Source organism: Arachis hypogaea, chromosome 5 (assembly GCF_003086295.3).
Source record: "Arachis hypogaea cultivar Tifrunner chromosome 5, arahy.Tifrunner.gnm2.J5K5, whole genome shotgun sequence".
Lineage (NCBI taxonomy): Eukaryota > Viridiplantae > Streptophyta > Magnoliopsida > Fabales > Fabaceae > Arachis > Arachis hypogaea.
The window spans coordinates 114,588,374-114,607,438 of NC_092040.1; the positions used below are offsets into that span (position 1 = coordinate 114,588,374).

Below are 19,065 nucleotides of genomic sequence, written 5' to 3' on the forward strand. Positions count from 1 at the left end.
AAATGATGATGATGTCCCTTCACTTTGAACTAAGATTAGAAAGAAAATATTATTCCCATCTTAGTCAAATCAAGATCTAAGCTCCTTAAACTGAAGTAAGTTGAGAATTATTTGAAAACATTGAAAAAATACAGTGATTTTCATGCCATTTTCTACCAGTGGTTGCTGCTGCATAGCCTTCTATTTCTCACTTGAATAAGTATCCTCAAATCTTGTGGCTTTATGGAGTGAAATTTTGCTCAAAAGAATCCATGGCAATGTGGTGTTCCTTCTGTCAAGGAGGAAGAGGGAGTCAAAAACAGGACAAAAGTTTGCAAATTTCTAAAATGGTAAAGACCGAAAAGTGGTTGTTCCTACATAGAAAAGAAGTTGGCTGGACTCAAGCATTTGAACAACATCTTCCATTTTGAGTTTTGGATTCATATCAAGATCTACACACCATAGAGCAAGCAAAATAATTCGCTTTAGAACTATGGAAGAAGGCTTTTTGGGCAATTTCGGATCAACCAAGTCTGAAATCTTGCCATTGGAAATCATTGATTTGAACCAGTCCACTATATAGGCCTGCAATTTTGATGTAGTCATGATAACAAATTAATTATCTCAACCATTCTAAGTAGTTATCAAAACCAATAGCTCATTGATGGTTTCAGTGGCTAAGAGAAGGGGGGGTTGAATCTTAGCCCCCTTTTTCGATGCTAACACTTGCTGACCTTCAGAAAAGACTTTTCTGTTTTTGCTCGTCATTGGACACGAGCAACTTTGTTTTGTCTCGTCCCTTGCTACGAGACTTTTCTTTTTGTCTCATCACTTGGCACGAGATAATTCTGGTTTTTGCTCCTGTGTAGTAGAAAACAGAAATGGAGTAGAAAGGAGAAGAAGATTACACCAGATATATCCTGGTTCAGCTGCTAAGTGCAGTGCAACCTACATCCAGTCTCCATCACAAACATGATGGAATTTCACTATAATCAATATGATTACAACTTGTAAAGTACTAACCCAACTTACAAGGGGATTCTCACAGAATCATGAAACACAACATAGATGAACAAAGGAACTCTACGACATCTATGGCTTTTTCTTTTAATTTTGCACTCTCTGCCTTTTTCCGCTCTATGGCTTTTTCATACAAATCTCACTATTTGCCTTTTCCCATGAGACTCAAGACATGACAAAATTAAATAGAAAAATACTAAACAGAATACATTGAATGAGAAGAGAAAAACTGTTAGCTCAGGTAGCTCTGAGAACTCTGTGCCTTGCACTCTCAAATTTTCTCCTTGCTTCAAACAGTGGTTGTTCTCCATTTTTAAAGAAGAGGAAAGCCTCCACACTTGAAGCCAAAACCGAACCAACTTCTTCCTCCTTCAACAACACAGAACCGGTTCGGCCACTTAGAGAGAGAAGAGATAACCATGTAAAACCCAACATGCAATTACCTCTAGTCCTTTCTTGATCATCACCCTTCATCAATCCGAGCTCTCCATCCTTGGCTTGCTCTCCAAGATGGATTTCTGGCTCTTGATGCTTCATGATGATGATGACTTCATCTGCTTCAATCTCTGCCTTCAACCATCACTTCGCCACTCTAGCTACTCCCTGTGGTGGTTGAGCAGAATCAAAGACAACCCATGCTTCAAGAATCTTCCTTGCTGGCCGAATCTTCATCTTCCTTTTCTGAGCATGAAGAGCTCGAGATTACCTCACCAAATCTAATCACATTTGGTGAAAATTTCAGCCACTACATACTTTACTTTTTCCTGCCATCATTAACTTGATGGTCTTGATGCATGCAACTCCTTCTTTTTCTTTGTTGATGAGCACGGCGTCCATGGTTTACTGGACAAAGACTGAAGAAGAAGAAGGAAAGAGATGAGAGAGAAGAGAGAAAAGGAATCTGAAGAAAAGCAATTCAAAGTGGTTAGACTAATTAATTGAAAGTAGCTTGCTTTTGCTTCCCTTAGAGTGGCGTGTAGTAATGATGCCATAAGTCAAATCAATATTCTCTCACTTGCTTATGTTCCCAATGCTTAAATTAATTTTGAAATCCTTGTAGTGGAATCCGTTGGAAGCAATTAAGGCTTTGTTTTTCTTTTGCTTCATGGATTCGGACAAAGCATGAGGAATTTTCATCTCAAATGGAATTGGGCTTAGTTGCAACAAAAATTAAATCATGCCCACTTTGTAACATTTGCTTTCCTGATGAAATTTTATTTCGGATCAAGCATAGGAAGCTCTCATCAAAAATTAACCATGGGCTTGGTTGTAATCAACATTGAGCTTGGCCCATCAATATAAAATGTCAACCACTTAGTGTAAAACATGCAACAAGGCTGGTTATTGGGCTTAAGCCAGAAATTCATTTTTCGGCCCAATATAAAATCTGCACAACAAAATTATTAATTAAGCAAATATGAATTAAGATCAAATTAATAATTTTATAATTAAATATTTTAATAATGTTTGTTCATCATCAAAATTAAATAAGAGTTTCCAAACTCATCACTCATGAATCCAATATTGTTTACCTGTGGTTGACTGTGATGTGATGGAAATGGAATCCTTCCTGATATAATCTCCATTATAAGTATTCCGAAATCATAAATGTCATTACTCTCGGTGAAGTTACTAGTGGACCACATTAATATAAGATAAATGAATTTTAAAATAATTAGTAGTTAATGGGAAATTGAATACAATTTCAAATTAATTCATGAAGATTGAATAATCTCACCCCCCAATGTTTTTACCTCATAGAGTGACTAGAGTTAGAACTTTGAAGCTTAAAAAGGCCAAAATCAGAGATCTTAGGATTCCATTGTTGGTCAAGTAATATGTTCCTAGATTTTATGCTGCCATGGATAATCTTTGGTTCAACTTCCTCATAAAGGTATGCAATTCTGCAGAAGTATATTTAAATTCTTCATATCATACACATTATTGTAAACATAAATTTCTTTAACAAAGTTGTTACATAACATGATTTCAGGGCCGAATTCTCACCCATTTGCAACAGCATGTAGAATGTGCAATCTGATAGGCCATGTTAGAGGGCTCAGTGATCCTTGAAATTCATGAAGCCATTTATGCAGATTTCCATTCTCTATATATTCAGATACTAACAGCCTGATACAAAAAGCCTAGCCTGTTAATTAGTTAGTACATGAAATATGAATACTATATACTATAAGATAATATAAATAGACCTCTTTGGTTTAATCATTAAAACCTGCAAGTTCTATTAGTAGAGTATCCTATCAATTTCACAAGCCTCTTGTGCTTGGCACGTGCAGTTAACTCCACTTGTGAAGCAAAAGAATCCTCAGGTTGGCAACTAAAACATGTAAACAAATCAAATAATAAAACAATCACACCATTATTATGGAATGCAGAGAATAACATATAATCTTCACAACAACTTTGTTTATACCTGTGACAAGGTAGCTTCTTCACAACCACCTTCATATTATTAGCTAACAGACCTCTATAAACTGTTCCATTGTCCCCACTTCCAATCACATTTCTTTCAGCAAATCCATTTGTAGCATCCTCTAACTCCTCTACCTGAAAGTGCTGACACATAACTCCTTTGAACTCTGGTGAGTCAGATTGGAGTAACTCAGCACCATCATGATCATCAAGATCATCTTCACTTGATAAATACTCAGAGTTCTTCTCAAGTTCTGAAAAGTTGCATGATGCTGATGAAAGCAACAATGATCTATATTTGTCAAGGGATGAAGATCTATGAAGAACACTACTGATAGTGTATGCAGCAGATGCATATGATTATACATACTGTAAGAATGAATGCTGCAATGGAAGATATAAGCAAAACCCATAATGGTATTCCAAAGAATATTGGTGTTGATAGCAATGATGAGAGATTCTGCAGTTTCATGATGAATGATAGAATAAGACAAATGGTAAAGAAAGATAAAAGTGAGAGTTGCACTCAGCAATGTTTGAATTTCAGTTATATATATATATGGAACAAAACCACATGGAAAATCGGAAATATTGATGCTAGTTAGTTACTGTAAGGTTGAGTTTTGTTACGGGCTGGCCCAAGTCACGTACGGGTCGGCCCGACCCATCGAGAACCCGACCCGAGCGGTCGGGCTCTCAGCGTTCGCCACGACACTTGGACACGCGTCTTCACCATTCTCCCAACACAGCTGGGGGGAATCTTCGTGGAAAGTGGGCTCGTCCCCTCTGGGCCCACCTCTGACAGTTTAAATAGGGAAGGACCTGCCCTTCTCCAAGGTACGTCACACTCTCCCAACAAAACCATTGTCCCGCCTGCACATTGCTGACTAGAGCGTCGGAGTGTCTTTGCAGGTGGCACCCCCCTTATTCTCCTTCCGCAACGCGTACTCGGCTACTCGGCAAACCCGACTCCAGCACGACCGTGGTTGAGGCGTTCTCGCTCCCTCACACAACCACCCGACCTGTCCGGAAACCGACTACCGAACATTGGCGCCGTCTGTGGGGAACGCCTAGATGGAAGTCGCGCTGGGTCCCGGAGACCAAGCCCGAGCGGCCGGAGCGGAGGGGGCAGCCTCCGTCGCCTCGCTAAGGGGACGGCGGAGGTCCCCCCGACAACACACAGAGCAGCACACGAGGACACGACCCTTCGGGGGAACGGGCGGCGACAGCGCTATAATAATGCAGGAGCTACGCCACAGGGTCCAGAACCTAGAGCGACAGTTGGCTGACCGGGAGCGGGACGGACGAACCACCGACCCCAGTTACACCCCATCCCCTGAAAGCGAAGAGGAAGACTCTTACCGAAGCCGCCCGCTGCGCGCGTCCGCATCCCGAACGGAAGCGGAAGGCACACGCGAGGAGTCTCCTATCCTGAGAAGACGAAATGACACGATCATCTACTCTCGGGGCAGGCTAGCCCGCCGAGCGGCAAGAGATCGCGAAGACGGGGAAGGGAAATCCGAGAGAACACGACAACCTGTGATAATGGGCGCCACCCCATTCCACCGATCTATCCTCGAAGTCCGGTTGCCGAAACACTTCGACAAACCGACGGACATGAGGTACGACGGAACTCAAGACCCTCTAGAACACCTCACGGCCTTTGAGGCCAGGATGAATCTGGAGGGAGTGGGGGACGAGGTAAGATGCCGTGCCTTCCCGGTAACCCTAGCGGGGCCTGCGATCAGGTGGTTTAACGGCCTCCCGCAGGGGTCCATCTACAGTTTCTCGGACATCAGCCGCGCATTCCTGGCCCAATTTACAACACGGATAGCGAAGGCAAAGCATCCTATCAACCTGCTAGGGGTAACCCAGAGACAAGGAGAGCCGACCAGGAGATACCTAGATCGGTTCAACGACGAATGCTTGGAAATCGATGGCCTGACCGATTCGGTGGCCAGTCTTTGCTTGACAAACGGCCTCCTCAACGAGAACTTCCGAAAGCATCTTACCACGAAACCGGTTTGGACAATGCATGAGATCCAGACGGTAGCCAAAGAGTACATAAACGACGAGGAAGTCAGCCGAGTTGTGGCCGCCAACAAACGGCAGCCCAGCTACAACCAGACCCGACAACTGGGCAACGGGGAAAGGCCAAAGGGACAAACCAGGGAAGAGGCGCCGAGCAAGGCACCAAGGACATTCCCCCGAGTCGGGAAATTCACTAACTACACTCCACTCACTCTCCCCATCGTGGAGGTTTACCAGCAAATAGCCGAGAAAGGAATCTTGCCGAAGCTCCGACCACTCAAGGACCGCACTGGAGGGAACAAAAACCTTTATTGTGATTACCACAAAGGCTACGGCCACCTAACGCAGGATTGTTTTGACCTAAAAGATGCACTGGAACAAGCGATAAGGGAAGGTAAACTAGCAGCCTTCTCCCACCTAATCAGGGAGCCAAGGAGGCGCTATCGCGACCAAGACGAAGAAGGCAAAACCCGTTCGACAAAGCGGCGACAAGAGCCAGAAGGCGGAGAACACGGCCTCACTGTGATAAACGTAGTGACGGCCAAAAACGCCGCACCAAGATCCAAATCCGCACACAAGAAGGACGCGAAGATATTGTCGATCTCCTCCTCGTCGACGCGAAACTCCAAGAAGCCTCCATTCATTTCTTTCGGCCCAGAAGACCAATGGTTCGACGATGTCCCGGAAAATCCACCCGTGGTCATAACGGCCCGAGTGGGGACCGGTCTCGTCAAGCGTATCCTTGTTGACACAGGAGCGGACTCGAACATCATGTTCCGCAACGTGTTCGACGCGCTGGGATTAAAGGATGCCGATCTGACGACTCACCAACACGGGGTCATTGGATTGGGCGACCACTTCATCAAACCAGATGGAATAATATCTCTGCCAATCTCAGTAGGACAATCCCAGGGCAGGAGATCGGCGATGGCCGAGTTCGTGATCCTCCGAGACTCCACCGCCTATAATATCATTCTGGGAAGAAAAACGATCAATGATTTCGAGGCCATAATCAATACAAAGCTGCTAGTCATGAAATTCGTTACCGACGACGGATCCATAGGGTCCATAAGGGGAGACCTCGAGACGGCGGTCGCTTGTGACAATGCCAGTCTCTCCCTTAGAAAGAAGTCCAAGGAGGCGTCCGGTGTGTTCCTAGCCGACCTAGATGCCAGAGTAGACGACAAACCCAGACCGGAACCAGAAGGGGATCTAGAGAAGTTCAGAATCGGCGACGAAGAGGAAAGATTCACGTTCGTTAACAAGAACCTCCCATACGAGTTGAAGGAGCCTTTGGTCGAAATGATAAGAGCCAATAGGGACTTGTTTGCCTGGATGCCGGCCGACATGCCGGGCATAGACCCAAAAATCATCTCGCATCATCTAGCCGTCAAGGCGGAAGCACGTCCAGTGGCCCAACGGAGGAGGAAGATGTCGGCGGAAAGAGCAGAGGAGGTGGCCAGGCAGACGGCCAGCCTCCTAGAAGCAGGCTTTATACGGGAAGTGGACTATTCGACCTGGCTCTCGAATGTAGTCTTGGTGAAAAAGCACAACGGCAAGTGGAGAATGTGCGTAGATTATTCTGACCTCAACAAAGCATGTCCCAAGGATTGCTTCCCCCTCCCTAACATAGACGCACTCGTCGACGCCGCGGCAGGATACCGGTATCTAAGTTTCATGGACGCCTACTCCGGTTACAACCAGATACCGATGCACCGTCCAGACAAAGACAAGACGGCGTTCATAACGCTAGGAGGAACTTTCTGCTATAAGGTGATGCCATTCGGCCTAAAAAATGCGGGGGCAACATACCAGAGGCTGATGAATAGGATATTCCGCGACCTCATAGGGAAGACAGTTGAAGTCTACGTGGATGACATCCTCGCCAAAACAACACGACCTGACGACCTGTTGAACGACCTGGCGAGTGTATTCGCATCCCTCCGGCAGCACGGTATGAGGCTGAACCCCCTCAAGTGTGCTTTCGCTATGGAAGCTGGAAAGTTCCTCGGATTCATGATAACCCAAAGAGGGGTAGAAGCCAACCCGGAGAAGTGCCAGGCGATACTCCAAATGAAGAGCCCAGGCAGTATCAAGGACGTCCAAAGGTTGGCAGGTCGGCTGGCCTCGTTATCACGCTTCCTCGGAGCATCGGCAACAAAGGCCCTACCGTTCTTCAATCTCATGAAGAGAGGAATGGCGTTCGAATGGACACCCACATGCGAGGAAGCCTTTCAGCACTTTAAAGAAATCCTGGCGGCACCACCTGTCCCCGGGAAGCCAAAAGAAGGGGAGCCGTTATACCTGTACCTCGCTATAACAGGAGAAGCCTTGGCCGCAGTTTTGGTGCGAGAAGAGGGAAGGACACAACAACCAGTCTATTTTGTCAGCAGGGCCTTACAAGGGGCAGAGCTGAGATATAACAAATTGGAGAAGTTAGCTCTGGCGCTCCTGACCTCTTCGAGGAGATTAAAGCAATACTTCCAAAGTCACCAGATTGTCGTAAGAACCGATCAGGGGATCCGGCAAGTGCTGCAAAAATCCGACTTGGCGGGAAGAATGATGACCTGGTCGATTGAACTTTCTCAATACGACATACGATATGAACCCCGGCAAGCCATCAAAGCGCAGGCGATGGCGGATTTTCTAGTGGAAGTAGCGGGGGATCCGGTCGAAGACACGAACACACGGTGGAAGCTCCATGTAGACGGAGCCTCCAACCAGACGTTCGGGGGTGCCGGGATTATCCTGGAAAGCCCGGCTGGAGTCATATACGAACAGTCAATTAAGTTCGATTTTCCCGTTTCAAACAACCAAGCAGAGTACGAAGCCCTGATAGGAGGCTTAACCTTAGCAGCAGAAGTCGGAGCAACAAGGTTGGAGATATGCAGCGATTCACAAATCGTCACCTCCCAAGTGAACGGTAGCTATCAAGCTAGGGACTCACTGCTACAGAAATACTTGGAAAAAGTCAAGGACTTGAGCCAAAAGTTTGAAGAAGTCACGATCCAGCACGTCCCGAGAGAAAGGAACACACGGGCAGATCTCTTGTCAAAGTTGGCTAGCACCAAACCGGGAGAGGGTAACCGGTCTCTAATCCAAGGAAAGTTGAAAGAGCCGGCAGTCACACTACACCTCTCGAAGCTAAGCCCCTCCTGGTTGGATCCCATTATCGACTTCTTAGAAAATAGCAAGCTCCCCCGACAACGAAAAAGATGCCAAAAAGATAAGAAGGGAAGCCGCCAGATACGCCATCATCCAGGGTCAGCTTTTCAGGAAGGGATTCAATCATCCCCTACTGAAGTGTTTAAACCCTGACCAGACGGATTACGTCCTCAGGGAAGTCCATGAAGGATGCTGCGGCCACCATATAGGAGGCAAAGCCCTAGCGAGGAAGTTAATCCGAGCGGGATATTACTGGCCATCGATGATGGCTGACTCCAAGGAATTCGTTAAGAAGTGTGTCAAGTGCCAAGAAAATGCCAACTTCCATCGCGCACCCGCCTCTGAGCTCAGCTTGCTAACGGCCTCTCGACCATTCTCGCAGTGGGGAGTCGACCTCTTAGGACCTTTTCCCGTCGGCCCGGGACAAGTCAAGTACCTCATAGTCGCTATCGACTACTACACAAAATGGATAGAGGCCGAACCGCTGGCCAGCATATCCTCGTCCAATTGCAGGAAATTCATGTGGAGACAAGTCATAACACGATTTGGTATCCCGGAAGCCGTCATCTCGGACAACGGGACACAATTTACCGACAAAAAGTTCACAGAATTCCTCACCGGCCTGGGCATAAAGCAGAGATTCTCTTCGGTAGAACACCCACAGACAAACGGGCAGGTCGAGTCCGCAAATAAGATCATCCTGCAAGGGCTCAAGAAGCGGTTGGATAACAAGAAAGGCGCTTGGGCAGACGAGCTAGCCTCGGTCCTCTGGTCCTACCGAACAACCGAGCAATCCTCCACTAAAGAGACACCCTTCCGACTAACCTACGGGTCAGACGCAGTGATACCCGTAGAGATCGGAGAGCCGAGCCCACGGTTACTCCTCAAGGGAGTAGAGGAAACCGTCGAGAAAGACCTGATAGAAGAAACCAGGGAAATGGCCCATCTGGCTGAAGCAGCGCTAAAACAAAGAATGGCCTTACGCTACAATGCCAAAGCGCAAAAAAGAAAGTTCGAAGAAAACGACCTCGTCCTGAGGCATAACGACATCGGCCCGTCTACCCCGGGAGAAGGCAAACTAGCGGCGAACTGGAAAGGACCATACCGAATCAAGGAGATAATCGGAAGAGGAGCATACAAGCTAGAAAGACTCAATGGCAAGGAGGTCCCGAGGACATGGAACGCGGATAACTTAAGGAGGTTTTATTCCTAAGCCATTTATCTTGTAGTAGCACCTCAATGTCCTTGTTACAATGATTGAACCTGCCCAATTTCTACATGCTATATTTGCCTATGTTATTTCCTAAACTTCTAACTTTCTACATGCTATGTTTGCCTATGTTATTTTCTAATTTCTAACTTTTTGAGCGACCACTATGAAAAAATGATACGCGGCCTCGGGACTGATCACCCCGGGAGCCCCTCAGATCAAAAACACGGTAAGCGACCATAACAAGAACGCACGCCATAAACGGCCAACGCGAATAAACGAAAACACGAAGTAAATCGACGGCAAGTAAAACAAGAAACTAAACATGCGGTCAAACGATCCCATAAACCCATTAACGGGCACCAAAGTCACAATACGAAGTTTCAACAAAAAGAAAAGTTCAATAGTACAAACACTATTTCTTCGGCATATCGACAATCTTCCCATCCTTGATGGTCTTGAATATACCAATTGCCGACACGTCGAAGTCCGGAGAGACGATCTTCACTTGAGCCTTGAGGGCATCTTCAGTTACGAAAATTGCATTCTTGCCCTGCTCCTTAATCTCTTTATGCTTCCGCTTGAACAACTCGGCCTCCTCCCGAGCAACCTTGGCAGCCGTCGCCGCTTCGTCCCGCTCTTTCTCCAGAGCGGACACCCGTTTTTGCGCGGCACTCAATTGGCTCTTCAAGGTCATCTCCTGCTCCGTTAGACGAGATACAGAGGCATCGGCAGTCTTCAATTTCTCCTCTGCCGAAGCAGCCTTTTTCTCAGCAGCATCAACCTTATTTCCCGCTTCAACCAATTGATCCTGAAGCGTTTTAACTTGAGTTTTGTACTTATTGTTGGCATCAACAGCGGATTCAAGCTTCCGACGAAGCGAGGCCATACCAGAAAGTTCGAACTCAGCCTTCCGAGCTATGGCCGCGCCGCGAAGAAGGGTGTGATACATCCACCGAGCCTGCCCCGAGAGGTCGGTGCCATGGAAATGATCCTCTGTGCCCGGAAGCAGCTGGGCGTCTATGAACGTCCCGGCGTCGAAGTTCCTTTCCATGACAGTCAAAACCCCCTCAGGACTAGACTGGGACCTCTGTCTCTTGGGAGTGGGGATAACAGACAACTCTTCCTCCTCCTCCCGACGAGAGGAAGACGAGTGCCCAGGAATAGGAATTTCTGGAGGAATCGGAGTTGCGGAAGTCGGGGTGGCAGCTTTTGCGGACACATCGACATCGGGAGGAGGTACTTCCGTAGGAACCGTTGCCTGCTGTCCTCCGGTCTTCTCACCCTTGTCATCCTGAAGGAAGGTTTGATACAAGTTATCCATGCCGGTCACCTCGGCAGAAAGTCCCACTACAAAACAATTTGAAAAACGAACAAGTCAATAAAAGAAGCAATAGAAAATTCAAACAAGCGACTACACGACAAGAGAACTCACGAATATAATCTCGGGCGGCTTCCCGGTTACCCATGAGGAGATGAGGGTTCACGTTATTCCTCCCAAGAACCGCCCACAAAATGTCGGCTATCCGCCGATCCACGGTCGACATCCCTTTATAAGTAACTTTGATAAAAGGATTAGACCCCGCCCCGAAACTCCAATACGTCGGGATGAGACGCTCCTTTTCCAAAGATAACCAAAAAGGGTGACGACCCTTAACCGGGCGGACCTTAAAGTACTTGTCCTTGAACCCATGGTAGGAGTCCTCGAACAAGCCAAAAATTCTCCGGCCCTGGGCAGACCGGAAGGACATGAACCCTTTCTTATGTTTCCCCTCCTTCGAAGGGTTGGTTAGATTAAAGAAAAACAGGAAGACGTCAACAGAGATCGGTAGCTCTAAATACTCGCACACCATCTCAAAACAGCGAATGGATGCCCAGCTGTTCGGGTGCAATTGAGACGGTGCCACGGAAATCCGGTTCAGGAGGCTCATTTGAAAGGGGGAAAAGGGGATGCGGACCCCAACCTGAGTGAACATGGCCTTATAAAACCAGATCCAATCGGCAACCCGGGGGGCATTGAAATTAATTTCATAAAGCCGCTCGTGAGGGGCGGGGACATAAACATCATAGTTCGCCTCCTCGTCGGTGCCCCCACAGAGATATTCGGCCTGACGAAACTCCGTTAGCTCCTCCTCACCCATCTGATTCGGGGAGTTCTTGAGGTCGGAAACCACCCACGCATACGGGTCATAACCCGCAGCGGAGCTTGAAGCTCGGCTAACGACACGAGGCATACCTACAGTGGGGGCACCGCGCGGTTAGTCCGTGAGGCCGGAACCCGGGAAAGACCCAAAGAAATCCCTCGTGCCGTGACCACAGGGGGGACCAAACAAACCAAAACCAAAAACAAAAACATAAACCCCCCATGACACACCACGATCAACAAAAGAAAAAGAAAGTGCATCCACAAAAATGTGCCCATAAACAACAAGAAAAGTGCAAGCACAGGAAAAATGATCATGGCAGACATGCAAACACTCGTCAAAGTGAAAGGAAAAAGAAGTAGTTACCTGGATGAATTGATGAAGTTCAAATAAGGACGAAGCACACTAGAGCAATGGAAACAACCTTTGCGTGATGAGAGCGAAGGAAGGACGAATGGGCAGTATGATCAGGAAAGCAAAGTAAATGGAAGAAGAACAGAAACATAAAACCGTTCAAAACCGCTCTAGTGGAAGCGCGAAAGACCTGGGGGCAGAATCGTCTTTGCACACACGGGATTTTTTCAATCTTTTATGGGCATTTAATGCCCCGTGCGAGAAACGAGGCGGCAAAGGAACGCCCCGAACCACGAACGGACACGCACGCGGGCAGCGCGTCTCCCACACGAACGGCCGACCAAACGACAACAATGATGGAAGACTCGCCGCCAACAGCCTATACGGTTGATTATCGGCGCGTGGGGACACTGTTACGGGCTGGCCCAAGTCACGTACGGGTCGGCCCGACCCATCGAGAACCCGACCCGAGCGGTCGGGCTCTCAGCGTTCGCCACGACACTTGGACACGCGTCCTCACCATTCTCCCAACACTGCTGGGGGGAATCTTCGTGGAAAGTGGGCTCGTCCCCTCTGGGCCCACCTCTGACAGTTTAAATAGGGAAGGACCTGCCCTTCTCCAAGGTACGTCACACTCTCCCAACAAAACCATTATCCCGCCTGCACATTGCTGACTAGAGCGTCGGAGTGTCTTTGCAGGTGGCACCCCCCTTATTCTCCTTCCGCAACGCGTACTCGGCTACTCGGCAAACCCGACTCCAGCACGACCGTGATTGAGGCGTTCTCGCTCCCTCACACAACCACCCGACCTGTCCGAAAACCGACTACCGAACAAGTTTGAATTGGAGACTGCTATAGTATGTGATTTATGAAGTGATCTGAGCTATTTGGTAATGTTTTTATTTTGAAAAAAAAATTGTTAAATTCTTTCAAACATAGAAAGCCTTTTTTAGTTGTATAACAAAAAAAAAAAACCTCACTCTATGTCCGACATTATTCTGTTTTTTAGCTGTTATTCCGGCAGAAATTTAAACCAAAACAAAATTAATAATGGATATCATCATATAAATATATAAACTAGCAAAACATTAATCAAAATGTAATATAAGTTTAAGAAAATTGTTTTCAATATACAAGACTTTCTGCACTACAAATTATATATTAAATAAGATAAAGTATTAGGATAACATATATGAATAACTTTAATTTTGTAACATACTAGATAGCATTATCACAAGTTACTTACAAGCTTATCCCAACCATGTTAAAAAAGAATGGATATTATATTATATCCCCTCCCAAAGTATATTTGCAAATAAAGAAAAACCCCAACATCCAAAGAGGTAACATTATGTAAATTTGAATGGGTAACGCAAGCAAAGCTGCTCAATGATCCCTTCATCAATGGGTTTATTTATAGGAACAACCTTGATTTCATACAGCTTTGGCCACAATTTTCCAATCACTCCAAGCAATACGAGTTACATAAACTTGCTGAAAATGACAAAAAAAAAATGGAACTAAAAATAAACCAAAAAGGTTATTCATGAGTTACATCAACTATCATTTTTAGTGTCAATCTTTTTTGTTTATGCCATTGCTGTTGGGGATAAAATTGGTTTACTTCTAGCAATTTTTTAAAAAGACTAAATCTCAATTTTCAGATAACAAGGATAAAATTCTCTCACTCTCCAATCAAATTGGACTTCTTTCTAGCCTAATTTTGGATACCTATTATTTGTGCTCATTCGGGTCACCGGTTCAACTAATGAATCACAGTTAGAATTAAATAAAAATATAAAATTATAAAAATAAAAATAAAATTAAAAATTAAATGCATATTTTTAAAAAAATATATTAATAACAATCAAATATCAATTCTTAGATATAATTTATGGTGCAAAAAGAGATAATAAATTAGTTACTAATATAAGATACTTTCTCAATTTAAATAAACAAAAAAAATAAAAAATAACACAATTAATATCAATATATCAACATATTTATATATTATATGTTGTTACTTGTTTAATATCCATGTCAATCCATACTTAAAATAATAAAAAAAATAATAAAAATCAATTCATGATTTATATATATAATTTTTGTCACATGTATTAATAAGAAACAAGATGGTACAGTGGCAAGAAAGAGGCCTCTAATGCTTGCCAACCTGCATCATGGACCAGCCAGACCACTGGTTCATTGGCTATGATTATTTTTATTTATAAAATAACTTTAATAATTAATTGTCAACTCACTTTTTTATCGGTGTAATTTACTAATCGAACCGATCAGATTATCGGTTCATCGGTTCTGATCACTATAATTATTTTTATTTACAAAATAATTTTAATGATCAATTGTCAACTTATTTTTTCACACTCTTCTTATTTTTTACAAGACAACAATTTAAAGATGATTTGTTTGGGTAGCATGAGAGAAGGATTGTATGTCCTTGAAACCTCCATCACAACAAATAATTCATTTTCTACTCATACAATAAACACCACTCATTCAACACTCATTACACCCTTCAATTTATAGTATTTTCATTTAGGACATCTTTCTGGACAAAGATTAACATTTTTACATAGACAATTTTTCCTTTATTTATATGTCCGATAATGAGTCTCGTGATATTTTGTCATTTTTTCAAGCAAAAGAAACTTTTATTCTCTCCAAGTTTTAATAAAGTTAATGTAGTTTTTGAATTATTGCATTTTGATATATATGGACCGTTTCGACAAAATTCAATTCATAAATATTTTTTTACTATCGTTGATAATTTTAGCCGTTTCACTTTGGTAGTTTTATTGCAATAAAAAAGACAAGTACAAAATCATGTCAAGAATTTTATTACATTGGTCGAACAGCAGGTGGTGGTGGATCAACAGCTTTAGCTCTAGTCACCTGAGAAGCTCAATAGCTGAGTTATATTCTCCAAGATTTTAGTGTTCCAATTACAAAAGTCTATTAATTTGTATGATCTTCTGCTGCTCATTCACTGGAACGAGACAAAAAAAAAGAAAGAATCTTTATCAATTAGAGATCATGGAAGTAAAACAAGAATGCGAGATGAGACTGATTTATTTATTTATTTTGAAGATTGTGAAGGAAAAACAATGCATGCATTTAAGGAGAAGGATCTCAAAGCAGAGAAGATTGCATCTTGAATCTACCTTTGAGAGCGTGCAAAGTTTATAGGCAGTCTTTTAAATTTCAATCTGCAAAAGACCGTGAATCAAAAAAACCAAACTGAGCAGCCAGAAAGTGCAGAGATAATGAAATAATGACATACAAAACAAAAGGAAAGTGCACAAAAGAATGCTATAAGACAAAAGAAGAAGAGAGAGAGGAAGAATAATACCTTTCAGCTTCTTGAGATAGATCATGAAGAAAGTTGAGGATCAGGTAATAACCTTTGAGGGCACAATATGCTTATGATGATCAATGTATTACGTGAATTTTAAATTTAAAAAATATATGAAAAACAAATATATATATATAATGACATATATGCAAAATTTGAAGAAACAATATTGATTACGTAAACAAACATGTGTATGCATGTATCGTTAATGTTTTATATACTAGAGTAATTATAGATCAACATAATTTAATTAACTTTATATGATATTTTAATGTTCATGTACTGACTTAAAAAGAGAGACATTATTAGATTAGTTGAGTATAATTTTCATATATGTATATAAGAATAATTCTATTCCAACAAAAGTAAGGAAAAAAAATATACCTAAGTCAACAATGACTCATCATACCATCTATGTAAAATCACATAAGCAACTGTGTAACCCCCTGATTTTTAATGGTTCAATTTTTACTTTACATAAACTCTTTGGTGAATACTAGTTATTAAATCATTTACTGATAAAATTATATTATATGTATATCAAATATTAGTTATTAAATCATTTACTGATAAAAATATTAAAATATAAAATACACTTTATAAATAAATTAAATAATATATATTTATACATAAATATATAATAATTAATATTTGACTGATTTTTTTTGTATGTAAGTAATATTTTTTATATAAAAAAATTAGAAAACAAAATAAAGAAACGAAATTACCTTATTTCCTAGATAGCCCATGATGCCTCTACCAACACAAGAAACCTTGAAATTACTAACATGCTTGCAAAGATCTTTTTAATAGAGTATATTTGATTTTAAAATTACTCTACTTTTCAATTTTAATAAAATATCTATTTATATCTATCCATATTATTTTATAAAATCTCTAATTTCTAACCCTAATTCCCAAATTGAATCAGAAATCCTAATTCCCAAATCCCAGAAATCCTAACCCTAATTTTCTCCCTTTCCCCAGCCCTGAAGCACGCAGCCCCCACCCCCTTCCTTCCTAAACACAATACACACACAAAATAGAGAAAGAAACGCAGAGATAGAGAGGAAGAGATGAATGGTGAACTAGAATTTAAAGACCTAGAAGCCTTTAATCTAACTATGCTAGCTAAACAAGGCTGGAGATTGCTCAAAAAACTTCACTCAATGTTCTATAAAATATTTAAGTATAAATACTTTCGCTGCTTTTCCTTTCTTGAAGCTAAAGCAGGATACAGGCCATCCTGGGCATGGCAAAGCTTACTAGAGGGTCGAAAGGTACTAGAAAAAGGGGTGAAATGGCATGTAACTAAACAAGGAGGTGTTCGAATAAGGGAGGATCCATGGTTTGGAGCTCAACAACTATTTCTTATACCTAATGGAGAATGCAAAAATAAAAACCTTACCTGACTTAGACAACTATTTACAGAGTCTGGTGAATGGAATCAAACACTCGTCAGTCTGAACTTTGGCCGTGAAACAGCACAGAAAATTTGTCGGCTCCCTATCACACAGCAAGAAGACTCAGTATATTGGGTGCATAATAATTCTAGAGAGTTTACAGTAAAATCAGGATATGCAATTGCGTACCAATTTTACCATCCCCAAAAGAACAGCTCCATCAGCGCTTCCAACATAAAGAAATATAGAAAAAGCTCTGGAATCTAAAAGTACAATCGAAAGTGAAATTAGTTGTGTGGAAATTAATTCATGAAGGAATTGCAATTATGAAAAAGTTGAATAGAAGAATACCCCAAATTTCAGCTAATTGCCCCAGATGCTTCATCGTTGCAGAATTCCCAATTCATGCCACTGTACTATGTCCTGAAATGGTAGGATTGTGGAATTTATCCCCTCTAGCCAGTTTCAATTAAGATCATTACAATATTAGAAGTGCCTAACTTGCTTACCTTCTATGGCAATCTTGGCTTATCAGGAACAACTTCATTTTTGAAAGGAATAAAATACCTCCCGATGAAGTTCTGTCTCGGGCCATGCAAGCAGAGGAGGAGTTTCGTCGGCACCACCAAGCTCTTTGAGCTTCGTCGCCATAGCCAGAAGTTCTGGTCTCTCAGAAGACATTGTCTTCCCTTTTCCCTTTGTTTTTGGATTTGGATTCTTTAAAGTTTGAATTTCACTTTAGAGATTAAAGTGTGATCTCTCACCATTTATTTTATAGGTGGGACCAAGAATAATATGAGAGAGAAACCATTTAAAGGTAGAATATCACACTTTACCCTCTAAAGTACAAATTAAAATTTAGATTATCCAAATTCTTGTTTTTAACCTTCCTGATTAGAATCTAAATAGCGTATTTGTCTTTGGCTATATTTGGATTTTTTCCTTTTCTATATACTATGCAGACAACTGGCTTCAGCTTTATCTTTTAGTAATAAAATGATATAACTTTAAAAAAAAATTATTTATCGAAGATTTAATCTTAACAAAACTAATTATAAAATGATTTATTTGACGTTGTACACATAAAATCATTAAATTTAAATCTTGTGACATTTATAAAAAAATTTGGATTTTTGTTCAAACAAACAACTAACAAAAAGTATTATGAGCTAATAGGCTATTTGTAATATTATATTTATCTTTGGTGAAAAGTAAAAAATACAACTTTTTTTAAAAATTAATTTATTATAAAAAATTAGTAAGTTATCAAAGATTAGTAGGTAAATTGAGTTTATTTTGTTGTGAAATAAATAAGATATGGTAAATATAAATAAAGAACTAGAAATAGAAGACTCTGGTACCGTAATTAATATCTCAATATAATAGAAATTATTTATATATATATTACCAATATATTGTAGCGTATATAAAAGAGAGAGAAGAGTGTGTTAGCAGTATAAGAGAGAGAGAGAATTTTTATTGATTGTTCGTGTCTTTTGTTCCTCAGTTGCTTCTCTATTTATAGGCAAAGTAAGTTTTACATTTTCAATTTCATTAACTTTGGTTTGTCTTGAGAAGTTGAGTAATTCAATATCGAAAACCAAATTAGCCGCCCATATTAATGGACATCCACTTTGACCATTTTGATCTTATCACAACATATTTATTATTATTATTTGAGTTAAATCATAAAGTGGTCCTGAACTTGCAATCGAGCCTCACGGTCGTCCCTAAACATACAATGGCCTCAATATTGTCCCTGAATTTAACAAAGGTGACTCACGGTTGTCCTTGAAGCATTTTTCGGCGAACATTCCTTAACGGTGTGATGACATGTATTGAGAGACGCCACGGTGGATAGATGATGTGGCTATTATCGTTATTTGACTCAATTTAGTCCCTGAAGTAGTTTATAACCCTCGTCCCCAATTTGAGTTCCATCTGTGTCCACCA

General features: G+C 42.0%; 2 protein-coding genes and 1 long non-coding RNA gene across 4 annotated transcripts; 1 reads left to right on the forward strand and 2 right to left on the reverse strand.

The window, feature by feature from the left end:
* Positions 1-321: 321 nt before the first annotated feature.
* Positions 322-4,297, reverse strand: LOC112804051 (probable serine/threonine-protein kinase At1g01540). The gene is made up of 8 exons (XM_072196138.1): positions 4,255-4,297; positions 3,803-3,892; positions 3,434-3,686; positions 3,233-3,337; positions 3,007-3,129; positions 2,754-2,903; positions 2,532-2,631; positions 322-564 (listed from the first exon to the last, which is right to left on the reverse strand). Exons 1-8 carry the CDS (start codon positions 4,295-4,297, stop codon positions 322-324), a joined length of 1,107 nt encoding a protein of 368 aa, XP_072052239.1.
* Positions 4,298-4,506: 209 nt separating this feature from the next.
* On the forward strand, positions 4,507-8,781 carry LOC140173287 (uncharacterized). The gene is made up of 2 exons (XM_072196139.1): positions 4,507-7,127; positions 7,293-8,781. Exons 1-2 carry the CDS (start codon positions 4,507-4,509, stop codon positions 8,779-8,781), a joined length of 4,110 nt encoding a protein of 1,369 aa, XP_072052240.1.
* Positions 8,782-15,093: 6,312 nt separating this feature from the next.
* Positions 15,094-17,858, reverse strand: LOC112803002 (uncharacterized). 2 transcript variants are annotated; one of them, XR_011881594.1, is made up of 7 exons: positions 17,622-17,858; positions 17,464-17,535; positions 17,302-17,375; positions 17,118-17,215; positions 15,707-16,465; positions 15,519-15,563; positions 15,094-15,343 (listed from the first exon to the last, which is right to left on the reverse strand). It is a non-coding gene; the product is annotated as an uncharacterized lncRNA (long non-coding RNA). The 2 variants fall into 2 exon arrangements; XR_003202610.3 differs by lacking the exons at positions 15,094-15,343; positions 15,519-15,563; positions 15,707-16,465 and having other exon boundaries at positions 16,728-17,215.
* Positions 17,859-19,065: the final 1,207 nt, after the last annotated feature.

What these genes read in the sequence shown, in the direction of transcription:
- LOC140173287 (XM_072196139.1), top strand. Translation starts at nt 4,507, where the DNA reads ATGGAAGTCGCGCTGGGTCCCGGAGACCAAGCCCGAGCGGCCGGAGCG. An exon ending in GACGCCGCGGCAGGATACCG is followed by an intron (nt 7,128 to 7,292) that starts GTATCTAAGTTT and finishes GCTGATGAATAG; the next exon opens with GATATTCCGCGACCTCATAG.
- LOC112804051 (XM_072196138.1), bottom strand. Translation starts at nt 4,297, where the DNA reads ATGGTTTTGTTGGGAGAGTGTGACGTACCTTGGAGAAGGGCAG. An exon ending in CGTACCTTGGAGAAGGGCAG is followed by an intron (nt 3,893 to 4,254) that starts GTCCTTCCCTAT and finishes ATGAAACTGCAG; the next exon opens with AATCTCTCATCATTGCTATC. An exon ending in CTACATGCTGTTGCAAATGG is followed by an intron (nt 2,904 to 3,006) that starts GTGAGAATTCGG and finishes ATACTTCTGCAG; the next exon opens with AATTGCATACCTTTATGAGG.